This window comes from Cynocephalus volans, chromosome 6 (genome assembly GCF_027409185.1).
Source record: "Cynocephalus volans isolate mCynVol1 chromosome 6, mCynVol1.pri, whole genome shotgun sequence".
NCBI classification, from domain to species: Eukaryota; Metazoa; Chordata; class Mammalia; order Dermoptera; family Cynocephalidae; genus Cynocephalus; species Cynocephalus volans.
In genome coordinates, this window is record NC_084465.1 from 34,787,471 (window position 1) to 34,815,092 (window position 27,622).

Below are 27,622 nucleotides of genomic sequence, written 5' to 3' on the forward strand. Positions count from 1 at the left end.
AAGGTTGTGAAAACTAGTTTCTCATTGCAGGAATTGGGTTGGGCCACCCCTTCACCCTCCTTCTCAAACACAAATATTTTCATATAATAAAAGCCTGTTTCCCTATGGTTATAACCCAGCCTCCATTCCTCCGACACCACCATTTTAAAGGGGTTTACTGCGGGGACTTCTCCAAAGGCTCCAGATTTTCTCTCTTTCTGGACCTTGTCTTGTAGAGGTGAGACGTCCCTTTGGGGGTTCACGCCGGGTGAGGGGGACAAGAAACACCCACTAGGACCCACCCCCGGCAGTCAGCGGCTCGAGCATGCGCTGAGAGTTTGTGCAGCTGGCTCTGGCTGCCGCGGCTGCCTCGTCCGGACTTGGCGAGGACTTGGGAGGGACAGCGGCGCTGGGAGGTGGCTTAGCAGAGACTTTCCAGCAACTGCTGCCCAGGACTACTTTTTTTTTTTTTTTTTTTTTTTCTCTCTTTTTCCCAGGAGGCGGCGACGGCGGCGGCGCGGGGAGAGGAAGAGAAGGAAGCGTCTGCAGCTTGAGCCAATGCAGCCGTTCGGCTCTCCGGGAGGAGCGTCCCTGCCCCGATGAGCCCCCGCCGTGCGTCCCCGACTGTCCCCCAGCGGGAGTGGGGCACGGAGCCCAGCGCCGACGGTGAGTGGCCGCACGTCTCTCGTCTTCCCTGTCCTCCGCTGTGTGTGCTAAACTACTTACGGGCTGGGTCCGGAGCTCCTGGCCGCCGCCGCTTCCCCTCGCGCCCTGCCGGGGGCGCGCGGACGCGGTGGCGGGGCCGGTGACCGCGCTCGCTTTGTGCTCCGCGGGCGGCTGGGGGCGCGGGGTCGCGGCAGCGGCCGGGGCCGGGGGAGGAGGGGGTATAGAATGACTACCCCGGCGTCTGCACAGCTGCACCGGCCCTAATTCCCCGGCGCCCCCTCTCCGCCCCCCGCCCCAGGCTAATCCATCATCCTGGGGCTGAAAACGTCATTTCTCACGTTCTCCCAAAGAAACCCAGCTCCGCGCTGCGCCCCCTCCTGTCCCCCGCGTTCACACCCTAGCTGCCGGACGGGGCTGGGGTGCGGAGTTGGGGGGGAGCCAGGAACTGTCCTAACGAGAAGGGCACTCGCGTCCTAGGGCTCGCCGGTGGCGCCTGTGACGTTCGGCGGGGGGTGGGGGGGGCAGTGTCGTATCTAACCTTCAGGACAGTTCCTAGCAGAGCTGTCCCCGAGGAGGGGCGTGGATAGAGGGAGGTTTTAAAGAGCGTCTCATCAGAATGCAGAGGGCCCCGCCGCGTGTCCCTGGAGAACTGGAGTTCACCGCGCGCCTTCATTCATCCGGGACGGCAGGCTTTCCTCTTCCCAGCAGGTGTTATCTGCAGCCGGTTTGGAACTTTGGGGAGTATAGTTACTATTATGACTTTAACCAATGATTTTTAATGAAGCGATGTCTCGAATGAACTAGGCATTGGGACCCTCTGCACGCAGCTGCGGACTGGCGGAACAGGGATGGGCTGGCGGCGGGGTGGGCGGTGGTTAGAAGTGCCCTGTTCTCTCCCGCCTCCTGCAGGGCGCCGCTGCCTTGCCCGTGGGGGTAGGATGTGCTGAGAGGATGGGGCTTCTCCCTCCCGGGGCTCACAATGGCCAGAGAAGATTCCGTGAAGTGCCTGCGCTGCCTGCTGTACGCTCTCAATCTGCTCTTTTGGGTAAGTTAAACAGTTCCACTGCACCAACAGGTGGGGACGGCTGGCCTCATGTTCTGCAACTACCAGATAATGCGCCAAAGGGCATGGCTAAGCATTAATTGATAACACAGGATCACACCCTCTATTTTTCAGAGAAGAAAAATGTGACCTTCTTAAAAAGCCTTTGATCTAGCTCGAGTCCATTTGTAATTAGAAAAGAAAAGAAATCCACCCCTGGATACTAGTGGCAGTAAAATTAGACTCGAAACTCATCTAGGGATATAAATAAATGCACGTGCTTGTACTCGTAGATAAGAAAATTGACCTACTACTTAGAGAACCGCTTGTTTGCAGGTATTTTGGATAATTGTACGAGCTGTAAATTGTTTCTTTATGTCACCCTAACCTACAAAATTTGATTGGGACAAGCAGTCTTAATATGGTTTTGTAGGAATTCATACCTAGATATTCTATGAAAAGATTTTTCTAGGGGATTCCATACAGTCTGAAAAGGTGGTTTTCATGTAACTTTTTCTAAGTTGGCAAAGTTTAAGGAATTTTGTATATGCTTTTGGAAAATCTCATAACCATTTAAAGAAATAAAATACATAAAATTTAACAAGCTCATGGAAATCTTGATGCCCTGTGAGTTAGTGACTTTTTATGCCTTATGCTTAGGCATTAATTTTCATAAGGTGTTACTGAAATTACATTATTATTTTTAAAACTTAGGAAAATATGAAAATTAAATGTTGAATGTTGCTTTAGGGGGCTTTCATGCTTAAGTAGATAATATGTGTGTGTGTATATATATATATATTTTTTTATTTTTTTTTACCATTTTTGTGTTCTGTTAATTTAAATTCAAAATTTTCTGTTAGAAATTTTAATGTGCAATTTATGTATTTGGCTGACTGGCTAGCATTGACCAGCCTTTTAAAAATAGTGCTGTTACCCGTGGTCTCTAGAGGATGACATTTTGGTTGAACTGCTTCTTATGGATGACAACATTTTAAGGGACAAATTAAGCCTTGCTTCAATGAGTAATCTGAAAAATATCTAAATGTCAGCATTTTTTTTTTCAACATGAAAATTAAAACACTGAGTAGTTAAGTTCACCATTTGGAAATGTAAAATTATTAATTGATCTTATTGTAGTTTTTAATTCTTAAAAGGTACATTTTTAAGTGGATCATTAAATTTCTTGCTTAGCTACAAGGTATTAAGATTTTGAACTCTTGTTTCTTTAAAACATAATTATTATTCCTATTTACTAGTTTTTCACTTTTCTGCGCTATGCTTTTTAATTATAAAATCATCACGTTCTAGCACTAGTAGGAGCTTTAAAGATGGCCTGGTTGAACTTCCTTCTTTTGTGAATGAGGAAATTAAGTGCAGGTTAAGTGACTTGCCAAAGGTCAAATAGTCCAATGGTGGCAGTGCCAGGAACAGGACTTGGCTTTCTTGTCCTTAGACAGTGCCGTTAACACGTAGCCTTATTGAGTTTTGTACCTTGGAATTCCTAAGGTTTTTTTGGTATTGTTCAAAAAAGAGTAAAGCTTTGGAAAATTTGTTAATAATCTGTATTGTGTTGGTGAGAAAAACTGCAAATCGTTTAACAAAACTGTTGCTCTTCTGAAAAATGAAATTTGTTTCAAAACACCTATTCCTTAAAATCCTCCAGGACTTTTTGTGTCCCCAGAGAATGTAAAATGTGACTTCTTCGTTGTTATCCTGTACTTCAACTTTCTAACTCTGTGTGTGTGTGTTCTGATTTATTGATTTATTTGGGTTACTTCCACCTTTTGTTAACCCTTCTGTCTAATATCACCTCCATTCCAACAAAGTAATCACCACCTACTATGCGTCCCTCTCTATTTTAATTTGTTTCATACAAAGATAGATTCACTCATACCTGTCCACATACACCCACTTCTATACATATATATTCTTGATTTTTTTTAAACGTATTTTCTCATTTGGGTTAGGGTCATAGGAGTGGGATTGCTATGTCAAAAGGTATGTGATGACATCAATGATACAAAAAAATAGATAACAAATAATTTTTGTTATATTTGCCAGGCACATTTAGCGTCTCAGTTTCCTACTCTGTAAAATAGGAACAATTGTTCCTATTTTTTAGAGTTGCTGTGAGGATTAGAATGAACATATTTAAAACGGTTAGAACAGTGTCACATAATCAGTGTTGTCTATGTGGTAGTGGTCGTACTTGCAGTTGTTATAATTACAGCTACTACAGTAATGATAATGCTCTCAAGGAGATGACCAGGAGGTATATTGCTACTATCTTTGTGGGAGTGATGGTAGTAATTGTTACTGTTATCATTAGCACAGCTACCTCCTACTGCTGTCACTAGTACAATTCCTTTGACCCAGTGATCTTGTCCTTGGAGTCTTATCTCCTAGAAATAACAGTACCAATGTACTCCATTATGTAACAAAAGTACCGGCCTTCTGAAAAATGATTTGTTGCCATCTTGTTGGTGTTACAAAACATTAAAATTTTTGCCAGTCTGAGAGTGTTATTTCATTGTTACTTTATTTTGTACCTCCCCCACTACCAGTGAACATGAACATCATTTGCATATATATTTTTTCATGTATAACATTTTATTTCATAGTTCATATTCATTAGCTATTTCATATCATCATTTAGGTTTTCCCTGCTATTTGTTTGTTGATTCCATTTATGTTATCTTTTGCTATACAATAGTTAAATATATTTTTAAATATTCTTTTTAATATAATTTTTCTATAGAATTTTGTATGTTCTTTTATTTTTTTTACACTTGCATTTCTTGTTTTGGTTAAGGTTTCTTTTTCTATATGTACTTTAAGATTATTTTATCTAAATAATAATATCTGTTGAGATTTTTATTAGAATTGTATGAAATGTATACGCTAACTTTGGGAAAACTGGCATTATTCTTTCAATGTTAAAGCAATGTTTGCAGATCCTGTATTTCATTACCAAATCAGAAGCAGTCTTTAGCCTTATGCTGGACACATTTTTAGGCATCCTTACATTACTCTCTCATCTAATTCTCATAACAGCCCTGTAAAATAGTTTTCTTTCCTATTCCTTTTTTTTTTTTTTTTTTAAAGACAAGGAAACTGGTACTCAGATAAGTTCAGTAACTTGCTGGGAGGTAGCAAAAAAAGAATTCAAAGTCCAGTTTTGTTTCTTATCCAAGTGCAGTAGAAGTCGTCCTGTTGGAAACAGTGGTGAATTTATTTGCAGTGGAGAAGTCAGGTAAACACCCTCAGTAGGAAGGGATTAGCTGTGCACCTGCTCATTCCATGTCCTCTAGAGCAGTTCTTCTCAAACATCACTGTGCATGCAAAATCACCTGGGCATCTTGTTAAAATGCACATTCAGGTTCAGTATGTCATGGGTTGGGCCTGAGAGTTGATTTCCTGACAAGCTCCTCTGTAATGCTGATGCTGCTGGTCTGAGTGACACACCCTGATGGGCAGGTCTTTAATACTGGCTTTTGGTTCTCATTGAAGCCAGTGTGGCATATGAACCCCACTTCTTAAACCATACTTCCCATCATGACTGTGGGGAGGGAGAGTGTTCTTGCCTCTAGTTTGCAAGATTGAGTAGCCTGACCTCATTCCCTGTGTGGTCAAAAGCTGTAGCCTTTTACTCTTCACTTGCTATTTTAAATCGACTTTTTCCTACCTCTTTTTCCTATATTGGTATCCTCTCCCCTTCTCTATCCCACTAAGATTTTAGGGAAGAAAAAAAATAAATCTTAATTGGGAAAACACTGAGAACCCATACAATTTTGTTTTGCCATTATGGGAGCTGAAAATGGAAATGTTTTTTTTTCTTTTTTTCTTTTTTTTCTCTAGTCAAAGTTACATTCTGAATATTAAATTTTTAAGTGTGAGGCACATATGTGTTTAAGAGCAAACAATCCATGGCGCATTGAAGGTTACACATGCTCTGCATTCCCTTCATGGCTGTGGATCGTGACTTGCTGTCTCTTGAGTGTCTCTTCCACATTATGAAAAAGCATGACCCTGACCAGAGGTGCTGGGGTCGGCAGACAGGTTTGTCATGAGTGCTGTGTGTTTGTGAGGGGAAGGGACGTATAGGAGATGCTGCAAGTAGGGCAGCTGCCCGAGAGCTCTCTTGAGACCGTGATTCACATTTTGTTCACAATGGAGCAAGGACATGAGTTATCTTTACTTCAAAATTATTGCACTTTTATGACTTAAATGGCCTATTATTTAAGGAATTGAAAGCTTTCCTCCATTTCAAAGACAACTTCTGTAGCTTTATGATATGATCATTTGCCATTCTTAGATGGTACTTTGCTGCTATTACAAATATGGATAAATGTGGTTCTCTTTGAAAACTCCTGAAATTAGCAAACACTTAACATTCGTCAAATATGTGTTTGTTTATAATTTTCTAAAAGTATAACACCCCATCTGTAGTTTTTAACGTCCATTCCTCACCATCATATGAGCCATCGTTTTTCATGTATCATTACTAAGGATAGTAGCAAGAGGGAGCAACTATCCTGATTAAATATGAAAAGAAACTTATAAAAGAAAGCCTACAAAAGTGGACAGGAAATCTAGCTCATGCTTTTGGGATAGATGCGAGGTAGATGAAACAATAGGAGACTCAATCCTCTGTTTCTTTTTCTCTAGCCATCTGTAGTGAACCTGAGGTGTGTGACCCAGGCAGACCCTAAAGAGTTAGATTCATGGCGAGTAGAAGCTTGCATGCACAGGACATTTAGGTGGGCATATTAAAATACTACATTTTAAATTGATGTCCCCAACTTCATATTATGAATGGCATTCAAATAGTCTTTAACTTTTTCTAAGGAATAGTGGACAGCCCTCCAACAAATATTTATGCTCTTTCAAAGTCAACTTTAATCATGAAAGATTTCTTTAGTCTCAGGGCAAAGCTGCTGTACTCATTTAAGCATTATGCCTCAGCTGAGCAAAGAGGAGCCATTGCATGCTCTTAAGAATGCTTTCTGAGGAGAAGTGCATGGAATTTTCTTTGAGACACATCCTGCTGCAGACTGGAGCAATAGGCCCCTCACGCATTGACTCCATTCAGGAAATACTCCCGAGCTAGGATGTTGGGGAGGTGAAGTTCACTGCAGTTTGGACTGCACAGAAACTGCCATGTAGAATGAGGTCTTTCACCATTATTTTTAACTGCAGTTTCTATAGGCTGAAAATATAATTTATCACGGAAACCAGGACAATTTTGAGGGGAATGAAGGGGATCTCTCTATTGAGGATTATGTCATGACAGCAGAGGCTTAAAGTGGGTCTCTCCCGGTCAGAGCAGGATGCATGGTCATCCTATCCACAAGAAAAGAGCATCTATGAAAACTGTCAATCAGAATGGCTCTAGGGTGCTATTGATTTATTCAGCTCTAATTAATAGGTATTCATGCTTAAGTGATACCCACAAGTAATCTCCAGACCTTATTTTAGCCATCATTACATTTCCTGTTCTTTCACAGCATTAGCAAATAGTGATACCTGTCTGCTGTCTTCTTCTGCCCATCCCCTGGTAGAAGGGAAGCTGGGAGGGTGCGAACTGACAAAAGCACAGAGGGGAGCAGACATGGGAACAGGAAACAGACACGTGAGAAGACAGTACTCACGTTGTGCTGTCAGCCTCCAAATAGTCAAGAATTGATCTTACCATTGCATCCCAATAAGTAACAACTTAAATCCTTTTTTTTTTTTTTTAAGAAGGAAAGCACCTACTCCAATTTCCCCCATTTTTCAAGATGAGCAAACAGAGTTTCTGAAAGTTTGAATTATTTGTCCATTGGACTGGCAAGTTGGCTCTGTTGGTTAGAGGGTGGTGTTTATAACACCAAGGTCAAGTACTGGCCAGCCACCAAAAAAAGAAAAAAGAAAAAAAAAATTAATAAATTAATTGTCTGAGTTCTCTTTGTAGAGACAAAACAGTAACTAAGATCTAGATCTCTTGTGTTGTGCTCTTTACTAACAGATTTGGCATAAAAAGAAAAATTTAGGTGGGTGATTTTAGATATTTGTCATCATTGAAATTATTTGTGTCATTGTCACCTTATGTGAAACTATATTGTATAGCAGAGAGTGAAGGATTTAAAAGCCTATTTTTTGACTATGACCTTACTGTTTTGTGGAAACTATAGGTACATGTTTCATAATAAATTTAGGGAATGTGCATATACATACAATTCTGATTTAGAAAACAACTTGATTCAAGACTTGTTTTTACATAATAAGATTCAAGCAAAACCGGACCATGTCCCCAACACAGCAAATTTCATATTTCTAAATATTTGTTAAGAGCTAGCATTTTCCAAGCATTTTCCAAGACAGAATGTGGCAGATGTCTTCCTAAGTAGTATGTTAAATGTTTTTGTAATGTAATACTTGTGTTTACTTTCTAAATATTTCCTTGAACTTCAAATAATATGTTGCAATACTGGAGAAAATGTAAGGAGCTATAAGCCTAGTTACATATAACTACAGTGTACCTAACAATTTAGTCATCATGAGTGACAGTTGAAGAATTATTTTCATAACTAAATTGGAAAATTAGCAGAAAATATCATTAGTAAGGAGTGCAGAATTGCTCACATAAGTCACACTTTTAGATTTAACATCAGGAGTAGTTATTGAGGTGACTTAGTCTCAGTTTAGTTTCTTGCTATTGGCATGCACTATATTTGTTGTTACTGTTATCATTTGCTCAGTCCCAGTGAGTAAAATCACTTTTTGAGGATGAAACCCTTCTCAGACAATTAATGAAGCTGGAATTAATGCCTTAAGAAAAAGCTATTATTCTCAGTTGCTTGCTTACTATAGGATAGGCTTTGCATTGATATTTTTAATTTTGACTATTGTTTTGTGCATAGCCACAGTGCTTGGGTACACTCCTGTGTGTGTTTGGTGGGAACAGTGGGACGGGGTACAATGCAAAGTTTGGAGTTTAAAGGACTTTGGAGAACACCTAAGCCAGCTTCTAACCTGATATATAAATCTTTGACATTGTCATTCAGAAAACATTTCTCTACTGGAAAGCTTCCAGTGATAGAAAGCTTAGTTCTTTTTAAGGCATTTCCTAATTTGGTTAAAGATCTCTTATAGTTAGCTTATCAAGCAAGTTGAAACCAACTTTCTTTAATTTAATTATTTGTCATTCACTCACCTAACATGTGTTAGGCCCCCCCTACTGAGCCCAGTGCTGTGCAATGTGATGGGGAGCTAAACAGTGGACTGTGTCTTCTGCAGGGGTGAAATGGATGGGTAAAAATAGGAAACAGTAGCGTAACTGCTCTGTGAGGTCTGTACACAGAGCATTGAGAGGTAGGAGGTCTGCAGGTAAGGAGGGAGTTGGGAGAAAATCTTTATAGTCTAGCTGATGTTTGAGCTGGCCTTGAAGGAGAAGTAAGGTTGCTTAACTCATGAGGATGAAGGCTGGGGGGGGGATGGCATTCCGGGTAGCAGGAACCACACCCTCAAACACACAGAGGCATTGGAGATCTGCATGGTGCATTTTGGAGATGTGCAAGCAGTTTTGTTGTGGTCTGAGTGTGGGAGGGAGCTGGAAGGAAACAGGGTCAAGAGATAGGTTAAAGGGTGACTGAAGAGGGTCCTTTGTGCTCTGCTAAAGAGTTTAAACTTTATTCTTTAGGAGGGAGTTGGGGGAAGAGGAAAGGAGAGTTGGAGAGGAGCCATAAAGGGCACATGTAAGCTGAAGAACTTGATCTGTGTTCCATAAAGGTAACCAAAGGGTGACTTAGAGCTGGAGCTTTCTGTTATATGGTGATTGTAATCGCCTGGCAAAAGATGATGAGGGCCTGAAGTTGCCAGAAGCAGCAGGAAAGTGGGAGGAATTCAGCAGACACTTTGCAGGAACAATCTGAAGGACTTGAAACTAATTAGACATGGGGCTGAGGAAGAAGGGGAGGTTCAGGCTGCCTGCCAAGTTGCCAGTTTGTGTGATTGAAAAGTTGATTATACCATTTACTGAGACAGGAAAAACAGTGGGAAGGCATGCTTCCAGAGGAATGAAGATAAGTTCAGTTTTAGAGATGTGGAAGTTGAGAGTGGCCGTGGTGGTCCAGAAGGTAGCTACATCATAGAATTTTCTCCCTTGTCCATTTGCAAGACCTTCACATAACTGAAGATTCCACTTCTGAACTGATTAGGAGTAGTCTGGTCTCCTCAACTGACAGAGGAAGATTAGGAGAAAGCCCTTGAGTCAAAAGTGACTTGCAATAATAGTAGATAATATCTGTAAGAGTCTTACTCTGTTGTCGTGGTGTTTTTTTGTTTTTGTTTTTTTTGTCTCATATATCCTTCATGAAGTAGGACTTATTTTTATAACATTTTATTTGTGAGGAAACTGAGGCTTAGGAAAGATTAAATGGCATGCCCCAAATCATATACTGTGGCTAAAAGAGAGTGGAGCTGGAATTCTCACCCTGAATTCAAAATTCAGTGGCTTCCCATTGTCATTATGGTCAATACACCTTAAAATGTCTTCTAAGGCTCTGTGTGATCTGTGTGATTCTCCTCCATATGCCAGCTTCCCTTAAATATATCATGCTGCCTTCCACCCTGGGGCCTGTGCTCTCCTTTCTGACTGGAATGTTCTTTTCAACCCTTCTTTTCCCAATTAACTTGATAATTATCCTTTAGATCTCAGCTGTCTTAGAGAAGTCCCTATGACTCTGTGGAATAGGACAGGCACTCCAAGAGGAGTTCTTATAGCAACTTGCACTATTTCTTCCTAGCACTTGTTACAATTTGCAGTTATATATCTCTGATTAGTTGATTATCATGTGTCTTCTTCACTTAGTTAATTGTGCCATAGAGATAGTGTCTGTTCCTGCTCATCAGAGTATCGCTAGCACATTGCACGGTACCTGGCAACGAGCATGTGACCAACACATATTTTTTAAGTGGATGAATGACTTCATAGCCCAGGCTTTTAATCATCCTACCATACAAGAAATGTCTTGTAATATACCATTGAAGATAAATATACACTTTTTGTTATAAATGAAAGAACTGTGTATAATGACAACCACTGATAATACATTATACACGATGAAGAATCAGATAATTTATTGACACCTTTCTCAGAGCTATGTATGATATTGGAAATCGGCTAAATAGCTTGTAAGAAATTTGAGGATGGAGAAACCAACAGCAGTCACTACTTTGAAGAGTGAGAAAGAGAGGACAGTTATTTTTAACTGCAACATAATTCAAGGAATTGAAACGAAATATTATGTTAATAGACTTTTCTGTCTCTGTGGCACTTACAAGATATTTAAAGACCCACGTATAGTCAAGTGGAGGGAGAACACAGGATCTCAGAAGCAATCAAGCAGTCCATGGTCCTCTGCTAGCCCTGTGTGTTGTAATGGGTTCTATTATTAATTAGGTATGCTAAGACCAACAGATCGGGAGATGACTGCTATTGAAAAGATAGTTTATTGTACTAACAGATCCCATGAGAGGGAGTACATGTCTCACTATGGGCGGCCAAAAGGAAAAGCACTGGAGTCAGTTGCAAGGCAGAGGGAGAGACGGGAACTGTGAGCAAATGCTTAGATTGTGGTTTCTATGGGAAGGAATAGGCGAGGCAGGGGGTAAGCAGGCTTAGTTAGGATTGGCCAGTTTGAATAATTGGCCCTGTGTGACTGGGGCAGGTAGCCCTGAGTGTGAGAGGCCAATAAGGGAGATGCTTGGAGGTGTGGACTCTGGATTGGTTGGTTTGTATTTGAAAAGTGCAATCCTGGGAGGGTGGCTTTTCCTGATCAGAGGGTAAGTGATGAAAAAGCTAAGGTAAGGTAACCTAGGCATATTGTCAGATTCTCCAGCACAAGGTATGTCTGGCATATGCATGCAGAACAGATGTTAAAGTATCAGGTTTACAGAAGATAGAAACATGGCTAATACACTGTGGCTGACCCACTTGGTAACTTTTTGTGAGGTTTACAGTCTGTTTTTCATTCCCAAGAGAACTGAAGATAACAACTGGCCTGGTTCTCCTCTGAACTATATTCCAGGGTTCTTAACCTGTTGTAGGCCATTGATTCCTCTGGCAGTCATGTAAAACCTTGGACCCATTCTCAGAAGTGTATTTTAATGCACAAAATAAAATGTATTGGTTTACAAAGGAAGTTAGTTATGTTGAAATACAGCTCTATTTACACATTAAGAGCCATTGAGCCCCACTGGCCAAAGAATACAGTTCAGACATTTAGACTGAGCCTGGGTGCTACAGACTACTGTCCGCCCTTGTTTTTTAAATGGAACCCTGCATGCCATGCAGGTTGGTCTCCTGACTCCTGTGAAACAGGTCATGCTTAGTTCTAAACTTGGGAGACAGTGACCCAGCCTAGAGCTCCAAAGCTGTACTGCCTGGATTTCAATCCCAGCTCTACCCAAAGGTCTGTGAGACCTTCAACAGGTTATTTTGCTTTTCTCTGCTTGGTGGCAAAATTTACATTCTGTAATTATTTTGTTTATATACTTATTGTCCTTGTTGCTGAAGAGGATCCAAAAAAGGCTGGGATCTTCTTTTTCTTATATATTGTGAGTCTCTGAATCTATCCCAGTGCAAAGCAGCAGGTAAATATTTGTAAATGAATGATGGAAGAGTGAATTCACTGGCTGGTACTCCAAGCAGATAGCTGTACTTTACTGTTCAAGAGGCCATAGTCTCTGTGTACTCTGCTTACCTCAGGGCCTTGATCCAGAAAGCATGTCTTGGGGCCACAGTACAGACTCATTCCTTTCTCATGCATTCATTATATCAGCATTTAAAGCTCAAGCCATAGCACATAATGGTAATTGATGTTCATTAAGATGCCAGAAATTATTAAAAATCTTAATCAGGTTAAGCTGAACTTCACTATACTGTGCTTAAGAACTTAAGGCACATTTTGAAAAGATTTCCATCAAAATAGGAAAGACCTTTAGAATGAGGGGGTTATTAACATGCAGCTTTTAGAAAAGCTCTCCAGGAAGAATTATTCTCATCCTGTTTTAGATATATATTTTTAAAATTTTTGAATTATGAACAATATAAAATATAAAACATATGCTAAAGTAAAAAGCACAGTATAATTAATCCCCAATTATCTATTACTCATTTTCAACAATTATCAATATACCTTCCTCCACTTCTCACCTAATTCCTATTAGTCATGATTATTTAAACCATGTCACAGTCATCATTATAGTTTATTTATAATTACTTTAACATATACCTCAGAAAGATAAAGACCCTTTAAAAACTAAACTTAATCCATTATCATACCTAAAATAATAAAGATAATTGCTTAATATTTTCAAATGGGATCCAGTGCATATAGGGTAGTATGGCCATAGACTCAATATTTTCAAACATTCAAAGTTAAAATTTTCCCAGTGTCTCATAAATCTTTCATTGTAGTTGATTTGTTTGAATCAGGGTCCCAAACTAGATCAATATATTGCATTGGGTAATCTCTTAAATCTCTTTTAATCTATAACAATTTATTCTTTTTTTTTTTTATCTCTTACCAATTTTTTAAATTGAAGAAACCAGATCATTTGTCTTGTAAAATTGCTCATACTCTTGAATTTGTTGATTGCATCTCCATGGTGGCATTTAATAAGTATAAATCTATCCCCTGTGTTTCCTATAAACTGAGAGTGATGGAGGCTTGATTAGATTCAAGTTTGACTTTTTGGTAAAAAACACTTTCTAGATATTTCTGTGTACTTCTGATTGAATAACATTGGAAGATGCATTATGGGTGGTTGTCTTTCTTTGTGATACTGAGATTGATCAGTGGGGTCTGGTATGGTCAGCCCAATCTCTCCAGTAATCTCGCCATCAGCATTTCACCTGATGCAATGGTTCTCAGCACTGCCTGCACATTAGAACACCTGTGGAACTGATACACATTTCTGATGTCCAGACCTCACTTCCAGGAATTGGTCCAGTGTAGACCTGAGCTCAGTAAATTTTTGAATTTTAGGTGATTCTAATGTATAGACAGGATTAAGAACCACTGACGTTATAAATTTGGCAGCCGTTGAGTTTCTTTTCCTAGGGATCTATTATTTCAGAAAGGGTCGTTAAATGATGATGTGTAGCATGCCTTCTGCCCATATTAGCAGAAATTCATACCACTAAGTCTTAAAACTTAGCACTAAATTTTTTGTTCTCTCTTTAGTTTGTACAGGAAAGGTAGGATAAGTATTGGATTCTTACCAAGTTTTCTGAATAATGAGTTGAATATCCAGCATCCTGAGAAGTTGACTAGTGAGTTTTCTTTAAGGATTATTATGAGCTCATAGATTTTATTATACTTAATATATTTCAAACCATTGCATATATTAGTATTATTATTACTATTGTTTTAATGCTCAAATTGTTTGAATTTTAGCCAATAGAAGCCCTTTCATGTTAGCTCCTGTGACTTTTTGACAAACTTAGTAGTATTTGATTACTTCCTAGCTTTTAAGTGTGATATGTGTTTTAGGCTCTTTTAATGCATTTGATAATTTAGTTGTTCTGTGGCCTCCTCATCTTGTACCTGGACCTGGAGTCAGCAACTTAATAGTTTTCTGTATCCTATTTGATGGCATTCTACTTCGTAGCTGTGACATGATTACAAAATGGAATGGCAGATACTTATAGTAATAGTACATTTCAACAGGGAGCAAATATTAATTAGGAAAAAGCATAAAGATTGTGTAACAAATTTTTAAAAAATTTTTCTGTTGTTACTCCTGCAGTGAATGTTGCATAAATCCTTGGTAACCAGTTTGTATTTTTTTCTCCCCAGTTAATGTCCATCAGCGTATTGGCAGTTTCTGCTTGGATGAGGGACTACCTAAATAATGTTCTGACCTTAACTGCAGAAACAAGGTAGGCTTTATCATTAATGACTGATTTATCAAGTTTCCTTAGATGCTGGCTTTTAAGTAACTTTGCTCCTAGCTGTTTAGATGGTAGTGCTCTTCTATGATCTTTTGGTAAGGTTTTTTCTGCCCACGGCAACCTTTGTTGCAGACACTTTCATTTCTAGCATTCTCATTAAGGTGCGCCACTGGTTTTAGAGGGGGTCAGGTGGCACTATGTTTGTATGGACATTTCTGGATATGATGATAGCAGTCGCCTGTCCTCCTGACTGTGTGTAAGCCATGACACATTTGCATATAAAGGACAGCATAGCACTTTTCCCTAAGAAAATCACTGTCAACTTCTCACCTTCATATTCGAATGAATCAAAATATAAAAACCAAATCCCACAATACCATTTTCTTCTCAGATTTCAGAGGTTGAGCTGCTAACATCGCAAGGTACAAATTATTTTTAATTTCCTCATCTCTGAATGGAGATTGTAACATGTACTATCTGAATTGTGGTAAGGATTAAGTGAGATGTGTCTTCATAAATGTAGAGTTTAGTAAGCACTTAATAATGGGGCTAATTTTTATTATCATTATTACTGGTTCTGGTTAGTGAATTTTTCATACTGTTCTAGCAAAAATCATCTATCTTCTTTCTTTGAATGTAGTTGATTTCCCTTTGCACAGCAGTCTTTCACATTTTGGGGGAGGGTCGGTTGTTAAGAGAAAGAAAAGTGCTACACTTGGAGTCAAAGATCAGAGGATAGGAAGGAGCGATTCCTCCCATCTGGGAAACAGCAAAGGATCCTGTGTGATTCACTTAGGCAAAAGCTTCAGAGCTAGTAGTAGGTCGGCTTGACTTCTTATTGAAGTCCCCTATGTTATATTTTAAATAAGATGGGGTAGGAAAGCTACCACTTGTATTAAAAAAAATAAAATAAAATAAAATAAAGCAAGCAGATAAAAACAATAGCACAGTGATTTTGAAAATAGTGATACAGTCACTAGTTTTGAGGCGTGACAGTTTAAAGAAACTAACAAATCACAATTGTGTCTTGGGTACTATGTCTTGGGTGCATTTTGATTATATTTTATTTATAATATGACATTATTTTTCCTTATGCAGGGTAGAGGAGGCAGTCGTCTTGACTTACTTTCCCGTGGTTCATCCTGTCATGATTGCTGTTTGCTGTTTCCTTATCATTGTGGGGATGTTAGGATATTGTGGAACGGTGAAAAGAAATCTGTTGCTTCTTGCATGGGTATGTCATTTTTATCTCTTCTTTACTATAGTTAGAAAGACCAACTGGTACTGTATTATTTTTTCATTAGTCCACAAGATTACGAGTTTAGAGAACTGTGATAGCAGTAGTTCTAATCTGCGGTCATTGTTTAACATCCTGTGAGAAGGGAAGCTTTCTTTCCATGAGAGATGATTTCAATACAAGTATTTGCTGTACTCAAACGATGAGGTATGGAAACATGCATGCTATTTAATTATTTCACTTCAGCTATGTATTGACATTTTCATTTGAAGATATGAGTTCTTCCTAGTGTCATGGACCTTATTACCACTCAAAAAAGGCCCCTTGGGACTAGAACTGAGCAATCATAATAGAACTTTCTTTCTCTTCTTTTTTTAAACAAACCCACTGTATTAACCCATGTGGAAGTTTAGGTGGTGAGGTAGCAGACATAGATTATAATCTTGGCACTGCCTTTACATAGTTTAGTGGATATAAGTGAACCTCAGTTTCTGTAATCTAAGGGGGTTCATTTCCAGTTCATTCTCCATTCCCATTGGGCTGCCTTTCTTCTCATGACAAGTTTCGAGATCTTACTCTATCTAGACCCAGCACAGCTTCTCTCTTGCTAAATGAAGAATGATATGTGGTCTCAAATCCCACTTATCTAGCACTTACAACCAATCTGCCTGTTGTCTGATTCTCAGGCAATTTCTTCTCTGGCTTCTTCTCCATCACTCCCTCCTCTACACAGTTGCCAAGTCCTACAATCTGACTCTACAGTCTTGGGAACTTGTCCCCTCTTTTCTTTTCTTGTTTGGAATGCCCAAGTTCAGGCTGTCCTGACTTTTTGCTCAAATAGGTACAGAGCCCCCTAACTAATCTTCCTATCTCTGCCGTCTTCTAATCTATCCAGAACCAATGCTGCCATGTTAATCTGTTGCAACCGTGATCACATTACTCCTCTGTTCTGAGACCTTGAAAGACTCCCTGTTGGGTAATGAAGTATTTACAGACATCTCAAACTTGCATCAAGCCCTTTATAATCAAGCCTTCATCTGCTGTTTTTAGCTTTCTTGCCTACTTCATCATTTTCTGGTCCAGTTGTATTTTCTGATTCCTGAACAAACTTCTCTTGCCTCATTCTTCGCTACTCTTATCCTTGCTGTCTCCTTAGCTAGGAATTTTTTAATATTTTTGTTCAAATATTACCAGCCCATTAAGACTTATCTGAAACCTACCTCCTGAAATAATAATAATGACAATTGTGACTATAATAATTAAAGCAGTTAACATTTTTCAGGTGCTTACAGTGCCAGACACTGTAGAGTATTACATGAATTTTTTTTTACCTGAAGAGTTTTACATAAATTAATCAATTTTAATCTCTCCACGATTCTGATGAGATAGGTACAATTATTATTCATATAATATGGATGAGGAGATGAGGCTCAGAGGGGTTAAGTGAGCTGCCTAAGTTTGCATAGCTAGTAAATGCAGTATCTGGTATTCATACCATGGCTGTCCAGTTCCAGCAACATTTTTGTTACAATTTTGCTGTTTTACTCTATAATTGCTGACTTTTCCTAAGTGCTTACAAATGTGTCTTGCAGTACATGAAACCTTTTAGGTATGATTGTTCATTTTAAACCTGACAACAATCATCTGAGATAAATAATTATTAAATGAGGTTCAGAGAGTTCTGTAATATGCTCAAAGTTACTCAGCAATAAAGGGTAGAGCTTGAACTCAGACCTCAGGGCTTTTGTTTGCGAAGCTGTCTCACTGGGCCTTTACAGATGTCTCTAATAGACTCTTCCCAACCTTTGATGTCCAGTGTATTGACTTTATTATAAATTTTTAAAATATATATATAATCAGCTTGAACTACCAGAGTACAAACAACTTGATAATATGAATCCTTCACCTTGCCCATCACTTTAGATGTTTATTAAATTGAATAATGGACAGGAAATCAGAACAGTTGAGAGCAAAAGTGACCAGCACATCAGATTGAGGATATGCCTGGAAGGCAGTGAGGAGAGTGAGGTTTTGAAGGAGGAGCCTGGCTGTTAGAAGGTTTAGATTAATAAGGGAATGGCTTGTTAAAGGGAGACAAATTAATGTAGAATGTGACATGATATTAGGTCTTTGGCAAATATTTGCAAGGCAATTCTCATGAGATTTTTAAAATTATTACTATTTTATGCCCTTTAGCCTTTTATTTTAATTAAAAATATAATTTTAGGAAGTTTCTTATTTTTATTTTGGATATAAATATTTAAACAAGCAGAGTTTATTCATCCAACTTGGTCATTTCCCTGTGTACAAAGTCTTGTTTCATTTTTAAGACCTGTAACTGGATTAGTGTTAGAAAGCTATATTTTTAAAAGACAACCGATATCTCTGAGAGCTGCCATATCTCTCGAATGATTACAAAAAAGATCTGGCAGCTGAGCTGTGGTGCTGTTCAAGCAAAAGTCAAAATGCCCTTATTCATCAGACTGGTCAAGAAAAGTGAGAAAGCCTCTCTCAAAACAGATCTTTATAACCAATCTGCCTGCCCCCCACCCACACAACAATAACAACAGCGACAGCAACAAAAATCTCTTCAAGGTAAGAGATCACTTAGTGGAAAACATTTCTGGTGTTCATTGGTCATGAATTTGACCCTTCTATTGATTTACAGATGCAAGTTGTTAAAACACCCTAAATTACAACATAGCCAATTAAATTGAATAATGAATGTTTTAGTGTAAGTATATCCCTTGCAATATTTAGGATATTCATATAAAACATTATTTGTTGTTTATGTGACATTTAAATTTAAATGAATCCTGTGTTTTTATTTGCTGAATCTGGCAACCATACTCTCATTAGATTTGTTCTCTAAAAAATGTGAAACTGTTATAGAAGAGAAACTTAAAAGTATTTATATGAGGAGGTTAAGAAAAATTAAATTCTAATTATAAGGGGAAAACAAGCGAAAAATGACTAGGAAAAATAACTTGAATATGCTGTGACTTTCAAAGTAATTTTGTAGCAGAAATTCCTTCTCTCTTCAAAGAGAAATTGAAGGTAAATGGAAATTGGTTTTAAGCCTTTGATGAGTACTTTGCAAGGCTCTAGCCGTAGACTAAATGAAATTCATTTGTTCTTGCAATTCTACCTTGCTATTAACACAGGCATCAGGAAAGCAGTGCCAGCTCAGGGGGAATGTAAACAGATTGAACAGACGTGTTTACAATGTTGACAACAGCTGAATGTCACCATCAGGAGATCGTCATTTGTCAGAATGTGATGCTAATATATGCTCAACTGCCAGCAATCCACAAGTAGTCAAACACTGATCAGAAATGAAGTTGGATGTAACTTATGGGTTTAAGACCAGTACGTTGTATTATTCCAGATAATTTGCATATGGCTATTGATTGAGTGGAAGCATTTTAAAATCTTTCCTAAAATATAGAGTGATTGAGCCAGATCTGAATATTTCCTGAATGGGAATCAAGTAAACTTTTAATGACCATAGAAAAATTTCTCCTTCTCAGTTTTTTGTTTAAAATAATGCAAAACAGGAATATGTTTAAGTCATAATTAATTTTCTCTGTTTAAGACCTTCTCTTATGTAGTTATACATTTTATACTTATACAGCTATTTAAAATATTTTAACATTTGCTTGTACACATTTGTGGGATACAGAATGTTGATTCACTTGGGGTCAGTAGCACAGTTTTGTACTCACTAGTCCACCCATTTTCCTCCTCCCCCTGACCCCTGCCTCTGGCCTCTAGTAACCATTATTCTGCTCTATACTTCTATGAGAACCACTTTGTGGTTTTTGTTTTTCAGATTGCGCATATCAGTTAGATCATGAGGTATTTGTCTTTCTGTGCCTGACTTAACTCCACTTAACATGATGGTTTCCAGTTCCACCCATATTGCTGCACATGATAGGATATCTTTTTTTTTTTTTTTTTTTTTTATAGCTGAATAGTACTCCATTGTGTATATATACCACAGTTTTTTAAATCCATTTGTCTGTTGAATGGATATTTAGGTTGATTCTGTCTCTTGGCTATTGTGAACGGTGCTGTGATGAACATGGGAATGCAAATGTCTTTTTGATGTATTGATTTCTTTTCCTTTGGGTATATAGCCAGTAGTGGGATAGCTCAGTCATAGGGTCTATTTTAAGTTCTGAGGAACCTCCATATACTATTTTCCACAGGGGCTGTACCAATTTACACTCCCACGAGCAGTGTAGGAGAGTTCCTTTTTCTCGATATCCTTGCCAGCATTTGTTGTGTTTTATCTTGTTCATAATAGCCATTCTTATTGGAATAAGATGATATCTCATTGTGGTTTTAATTTGCATTTTCCTGATGATTAGTGATTAGTGATGCTGAGCAATTTTTCATGTGCTCGTTAGCTATTTGTATGTCTCCTTTTGAGAAATGTCTGTTCAGGTTCTTTGTTCATTTTTTAATTGAGTTATTTGTATTTTTGCTGCTGAATTGTTTACGTTCCTTATGTATGCTGGATATTTGCCCCTTGTCTGTTGTGTAGCTTGCAAACATTTCTCCCATTCTGTAGGTTTTCTCTTCACTTTGGTGACAGTGTCCCTTGCTGTGCAAAAGCTTTTTAGTTTGATGTAGTCCCATTTATGTATTTTTGCTTTAGTTGCCTGTGTAGTCTCACTCAAAAAAATGTTGCCCACTCCCATTTTGTGTAGTGTTTCCCCTATGTTTTCTTTTAGTAGTTTCATAGTTTCAGGTCTTAAATTTAGGTCTTTGATCCATTTTGAGTTGATCCGTTTTGAGTTGGTAAGAGATAGGGATCTAGTTTCAGTCTTCTGCATGTGGACCTCCAGTTTTCTCAGCACCATTTGTTGAAGAGGCTGTCCTTTTCCCATTGTATATTTTTAACACACACAAATTACAGAGCTAGTCATAAGTCATTAGGTTAATAGTACATTATTAAGTTAAAAATCTTGATTGCTTTGTTTATATTTTTGGTTTATAGCCTAGCAACTTTGTTTCTAAATCAAGGTCTACCATATCCTTTACCATAAGTTTGGCATCTGCCCCGTATTTTACTTTTATTTTTTCAAAAAAATACTCATAAGAAGTATATTTGGTTAGACTTATTTTACAAATGAAGAAAAGTAGCATTCCAAAGATATACAGCTGGTAGTTGCTGTCATTGTCTTTAGCATCCAAATGCAGTCTATGCTCAAAGCCCTTGCATGTTTCACTATATACCACACTACTATTATAATACATTTAATTGATTACTGGCATTATTTCTGTAAGACTTAACTATGCTTCATTTATTACTCTAAGGTATTCAGTAGTCATTTAATTTTAAAAAATATAATCTTTTAGTATTCTTATTACAGAAGGAACTCTAAAAATTCTACCATAGTTATCATTCTCTCTTATCCTGTCAAAGAATCAAGCAGTTTCTCCCCTTTCCTTTCTCTCTTCCTCTTTTCCCATCCTCCTTTTCTTTCCTTTCTCCCTCCTCAAACATGTATTGAGTATTCAGTCTGCGATAGACACTTGAGAGACAAGGTTGAAAGGCGAGAGTAGAAAGAAGATAACAAAGCAAAACGTAATATTACATTTATATATCAATTACTGTGGAAACCCAGGAGTGATTGGAAGCTTCCAGGAGGTTTCACAGGAAGGTCTTTATTTGAACCGAATATTGAACATGCAGACAGATTTTTCTTTTTCTGGTGGAGAAGGGGAGGGAAGGGGATTTGGAGCAACGTGAAGAATGTGTGCAGACACAGAAGAGTGAAGAGACACGACAAGTTTGTACAAAACAGACATCAGTGTGGCTGTGGTGTTGGTGCACAGTGAGAAGAGCATGAAGTTAGTCCAATTGTGAAGGTCTTTGTAGAAGAATCTGTTATCCCTTTGGCTATAGTGAACCAAAAGGTGTTTCCAGCTTGGAATGAAATGATAATTCATGTTTAGGGTGGGAAGCAATGGGAGTCCCAGCGTTTACATTATAGTCTTCAGAAGCCATGGATGGGGTATGAATGAAGACCTTGGGGGCTGGAGGACGGTGGCTGAAATCAGTAGACCTTGCTGGGATAGAATTATGGATAAAGCATTTACATGATAGTAATGTTTGTATTACCTCGCATCAGAAAATGAGGAATGACTCAACATTTATACGTTTTTTTATATAATAGAAATATATCCCTTCAGTACATGTACTTTATTTTGACTTGTTAACTAGAATTCTTTAAAAGCTGTAGTTTTTAAAATTTTTTTATTTTTAATTGACAAATATTAATTGTATATATTTATGGGGTACAGTAATATACATCGCAGAATGAGAAAATCAGCTAATTACCGTATACATTACCTTACCTACTTTCTTTTGTGGTGAGAATATTTAAAATCTTTAAAATCTATTTTAGCAATTTTGAAATACACAATATATTATTATTAACTATAGTCACAGTGCTGTGCAATAGATCACTGAAACTTATTTCACCAGTCTAACTGAATCTATGTATCCTTTGACCAACATCTCCCCTTTTGACATTTTCTCCTCTTCCAGCCTCTGGTAGCCACCATTCTACTCTCTATTTCTATGAATTCAACTTTTTTTACACTCCACATGTAAGTGAGATCATGCAGTATTTGTCTTTCTTTGCCTGGTTTATTTCACTTAACATAATGTCCTCCAGGTTCATCTATGTTATTGCAAATGACAGACTTTTCTTCCTTTTTAAAGGACTACGTATAATTCTATTGTGTGCATAAATAGACTCCATTTTCTTTATCCATTCATCCACTAATGGTCACTTAGGTTGCTTCCATGTCTTGGCTATCGTGAATAGTGCTGCAATGAACCTTGGAGTGCATCTATCTCTTCGATATACTGACTTCATTTTTTTTGGATATATGCCCAGAAGTAGGATTGCTGGATCATATGGTAATTCTATTTTTAGTTTTTTGAGGTACCTCCATGTTCTTTTTCATAAAGGCTGAACTAAGTTACATTCCCACCAATAGTGTGCAGGAGTTCCCTTTTCTCCACATCCGTGCCAATGCTGATCTTCTGTCTTTTTTTGATAATAAACATTCCAAGAGGTGTGAGGTCATAGCTCATTGGGGTTTTTGCATTTCCCTGATGATTAATGATGTTGAGCATTTTTTCATCCGTTTGGCATTTTTTGGCCTTTTGTAGATCATCTTTTGAGAAATGTCTGTTTGGGTCCTTTTCCTATTTTTCAATCAGGTTATTTACTTTCTTTCTGTTGAATTGTATGAGTTCCTTATATATATTGGATATTAACATCTTATCAGATGTATGGTTTGCAAATATATTCCTCCAATCCGTGGGTTGTCTCCTTGCTCTTTTAATTTTTTCCTTTGCTGTGCAAGTTTTTACATGAAACAGTCTCGTTTGCCTATTTTTCCTTTTGTTGCCTGTGCTTTTGGGGTCATATCCCCCCCAAAAAAATTGCTCAGACCAATGTCATGGAGCTTTTTCTCTGTGTTTTCTTTCACTAGTTTTATAGTTTCAGGTCTTACATTTAAGTCTTTAATCCATGTTGAGTTGGTTTTTGTATATAGTGCAAGAGAAGTGTCTATTTGGTCTAATTTTATTCTTCTATATGTCTTGGTAGGTTGTGTGTCTCCAAGAATTTATCTTTTTTTTTCTAGGTTATCCAGTTTGTTGGCATGGCATATAATCATTCATAGTAAGTAGTCTTTTAGAATTCTTTAAAAGCTACAGTTTTTAATTTTAGTTATTAAATTCACAGATATCTCAAGCAGAGGAAATTAGGATGATTGAGGCATTTCTGGATTCAGAGGCTCAGTTTGCACATTTAGTTTTTTTATACAGAAGAACTCATGATGGAGTTTTGTGACCACTTCTTTTTCTTTTTCTTTTCTTTTCTTCCACTGTGCAACCTGCTTCAGGGCCAGCAGCCTACGGGCATAGAGGCTGGGCAATGGTTCAGGGCCACAGTTTGGTGTGGCATGGGGCCACTTCTGTTTCTTAATTGATGCTGGTTTGACTGCCTCTCATTATGACCCAGGAAAGCATGTAAGCAGATGTCTTTAAAAGTAAATGTTGTGTCGAAAACTGGGGCTGAGGAAAATTGCATCATATTCATGACCTTAATGTTGGGTTTTTGTGACAGGATTTGGGTGTTCATTGAACCTTTTGCTTATTTTAGGGTTTGAAGTTTTAATGGTTCAAATTTTTGTATTTCCAACCTTCTCACAATTTAGATGTACTCTTTCACAGTAAGCTTTTTAAACCTTGTTATATATTGTTTCTTAATGTATACATTTGAGATAACTTAGTTAAATATAAACCAAATAGGTCTATATGCATTGATTTGGTGACTGTCTTTAATCTGTCAAAAGTCCAAAGCCAGGTATTTCTCTGGCAGCACATGCTGTTGAAATGCTTGTTCCTCTTGTGAATGCTGGTCACCAGTTCAGAAAATGCCTCCTTGAGGTGAATTCTGCAATTGTGCAGTGTTTTTGCTTTCTCATTTGTTTCCACGTTGTCTTTCTGCTAATTTCCTTTGGCAAACATAAAACGGCAGACATTCATTTAAAATTGCATATCTGTCTAGATAACTCAGAAAACAGTGTCCCTAAATATACAGAGAGTTAAAATAAGAGGGCAAATAACACATGTAAAAGATGCGAGAATTAAGTCATTAAAGCCAATGAGGAAAATAGCTTTCAGATCAACTGTTTAGAAAAATTTATGTATAATATCATCAATTTTATGTGTGATGTCTAGTGAAGCTGATGACTAAATAACAGATTATAAATTAAAGTAAGCTTTTTTCATAAAATTACATAAATTTAAAAACTTACTTTTTCAGAATTGTGATCCATGTACCTTTCCCCTTTTTCAGATAAAGGGTAATAACAAGCCCAGATTACATGCTGCGATTAAGACAAATATTCTCAGCTCAGATGACAGCAGTAATTTAAATTTTACTTAAAATGTGTTAACACTGTAGTTCTATCACTTAGTTTTCTTTTAAGCGATTCATTTGAATTATTCTAAAAGAAGTGATAATTCCTGAATTTTCTCTAGAGTGCCATTATTTTAGTTTTGAAACTACAAATTTCCCAAAATTATTACTACCATGAAGACATTTTAGAAAACATTGTCTTTAAGAAGATATGAATTTATTAGATGATACTTGACAATTTAAGAATCATTTTCTGTTAACTAAAAATTTGTATACTTCAGTGTCTCTTGTAGGAAACAAGCATTTAAAATATTTATCAACTTCAAGTTCTGTGCGGGGTTTGCACAAGTGGGTTGAAGGCATGGACTGATAATTTTTAATGAGACAATTACAGGTTTGCCTGTTATATTTAAAACATTTTCATTCCAAAAGTTCTCTCTTTGTGTTAGTAAAGGTACTCTAAAATAACTCTAAGAAACAATAATCTTGTTCTCCTGAGAACATTTGATAAAGGTATGTGAGGAAGTGTTTGAGCTGATATGTTACTCCGTTTTCTCTTGCTTTTAACAGAACACCTGAAACTGGGTAATTTATAAAGAAATGAAATTTATTTCTTACAGTTGTGGAGGCCGGAAGCCCAGAGTTCAGGGGTCATATCTGGTGGGGGTCTGTACAGAGTCCCATGGCAATTCAGGGTATCACGTGGCAAAAAGGGCCAGAGTATTTTCATGTGATCTCCTTATAAAGCCACCATTCTACACCCATGATAACCCATTAGCCCTATCAACCCATTACTCCATGAATGGATAAATTCATTCATGAGCACATATTCTTCATGATGTAATGACGTCTTAAAGGCCCCGCCTTTCAATACTGCCACATAGGGAATCAAGCTCCCAACATGTGCTTTGGAGGTAGTGTGGGTTGGCTGTGTCCCCCAAGAGTTTATGTGTTGGAAACTTGATACCCATTGTGACAGTGTTAAGAGGGTGAGGGTGGGAAATCCTATTATGGTATTTGAAAGGTGGGGCCTTTAAGAGGTGATTGGATGGGGAGGACTGTGCTCTCATGAATGGATTAATCCATTCATGGAATAATGAGTTATCACGGGTGTGGACTAGTCGCTTTATAAGGAGAGCACATGTGAAAGCTCTCTGGCTGTCCTCACCACGTGATTGCTTGTGTTGTCATGGGACTCTGTGAAGAGTTTTGCCAAGAAGGCCTTCACCAGATGCATACCCTGGAACTTGGAATTCCTAGCCTCCAAAAGTGTGAGAAATAAATTTCAATTCTTTATATGTTACCCTGTCTCAGGTATGTCATTATAAGCAACAGAGGGGTTTGTCCCTCTAATACAGGAAGGGACAAATATTCAACCCATAGCAGCTGAGATCTGATGGAAGAGCACAGAGGGGTAGAGCCATTGGGCTTCCAGAGGGTCCTTGCTGGGGGAGCAGGGTGCTTTTGAGGAACTACAAGTCTAGTGGAGAGAGCAATTGCAGTAACACTGGGAAGCTCATGGTAGGTTTGGAGAAGGGCACATGTATGTTATAGTTTGCCTGCATTCCAGGTATGGCAGGGCTGAGAGTTGGCTATGTGAGCTGAGGCTGACTTATGGACAGTCTTGAATGTCATGTGTACCCTTCAGTCTGAAGTTTTGTGAGCAGAAGAGTGATGTGATCTGATCTGTCTTTTGCTACATATCCCTGGTAGCAGTGTCTGTTCTTAGTAGCTTCTGAGTCTTTTGCTCATTTACCTAAGAGAAAATGACTACCTGGTCTTGCCACTCTGGGCTAAGTGGGTTGCACATTTAGAGAACCTTTTATTTATTTATTTATTTATTTTATCATTTACTTGTACATTTTTGTGGGGTAGAGTGTGTTGTTTCAGTACAGGCATATACAGCACAATGATTCATTTAGGGTAGATAACATAGTTTTGTACCCATTAGGCCACCACTAGAGAACGTTTTTTAATGATAGGAGAATGGAAGAGAATTTTTATTCTAACAATATGACTTTACTGATGAACGAATAAAGGTGTTCACATGAAGAAGGCCATTTAATTTTGTAGATTTTTTCCCAGACATCCATTATGAATAAAATTTAGTTAATCTGGATGTCTTTAGTTCAGATTTGATAGCAAAAATATAGCAATCAGGCCCCTAGAAACTGGATGCGAGGCTAAGGAGCCCTTAGGGAAACAAGCCCGCACCAAAGACTGTTGTTGAAGAGTTATAACAATAGTTCTTTGGAAAGCTGCAGCAATTTTCCAACCTCAGGGAAAGTAAGTTCCATTAACAATTAACTAGTACCAGAGGACTGTGGTAGAACTGCTTAACTTGTTTGAGAGCAATCTTTTCAAGCATGTTAGAAGCATTTACTTACATATAATGGACATAATCTTTTAAAATCATCATTGATTTGTTTAGAAAAGCAGATCTTCCAGGGTCTTTACAGGTCTTTACTTTTCGACATTGTTATATGAGAGTACCTTGAAAAGTCTGTGGAAAAATGGAATTAAAGGATAATATGAATCTGTACGTGAACTTTTTAACAGTCACATATTCAAATATTTTGTTGTAACAAAAGTTCATTTCTTTAAAATTGTTCTGTAATTCGTGCTGTTTAATTCAAACTGTTTCTTTTACCACTTAGATTGAATTACCAACGATTTTAAGGATTTAATCATTATTCAGTGATTTAATGATTTTTGTCACTATTCACACATGGTTTTCCTTCTGGGAACACTGAGCATGACTATGAATCAGATTGTAACATTCACAAAGAGCAGTGTTC

The 27,622-nt window shown here is 38.0% G+C and overlaps 1 protein-coding gene and 1 pseudogene across 1 annotated transcript in view; one reads left to right on the forward strand and one right to left on the reverse strand.

The window, feature by feature from the left end:
• Positions 1–375: 375 nt before the first annotated feature.
• Positions 376–27,622, forward strand: part of TSPAN12 (tetraspanin 12) — an 88,651-nt gene continuing 61,404 nt past the window's right edge. Inside the window, exons 1-4 of the mRNA XM_063099899.1 lie at positions 376–645; positions 1,555–1,690; positions 14,536–14,618; positions 15,729–15,864. Coding sequence (XP_062955969.1) covers positions 1,625–1,690; positions 14,536–14,618; positions 15,729–15,864 — 285 coding nt within the window. The 5' untranslated portion in view covers positions 376–645; positions 1,555–1,624. The remainder of the gene's footprint in view (positions 646–1,554; positions 1,691–14,535; positions 14,619–15,728; positions 15,865–27,622) is intronic.
• Positions 23,783–23,892, reverse strand: LOC134381397 (small nucleolar RNA SNORA42/SNORA80 family; annotated as a pseudogene).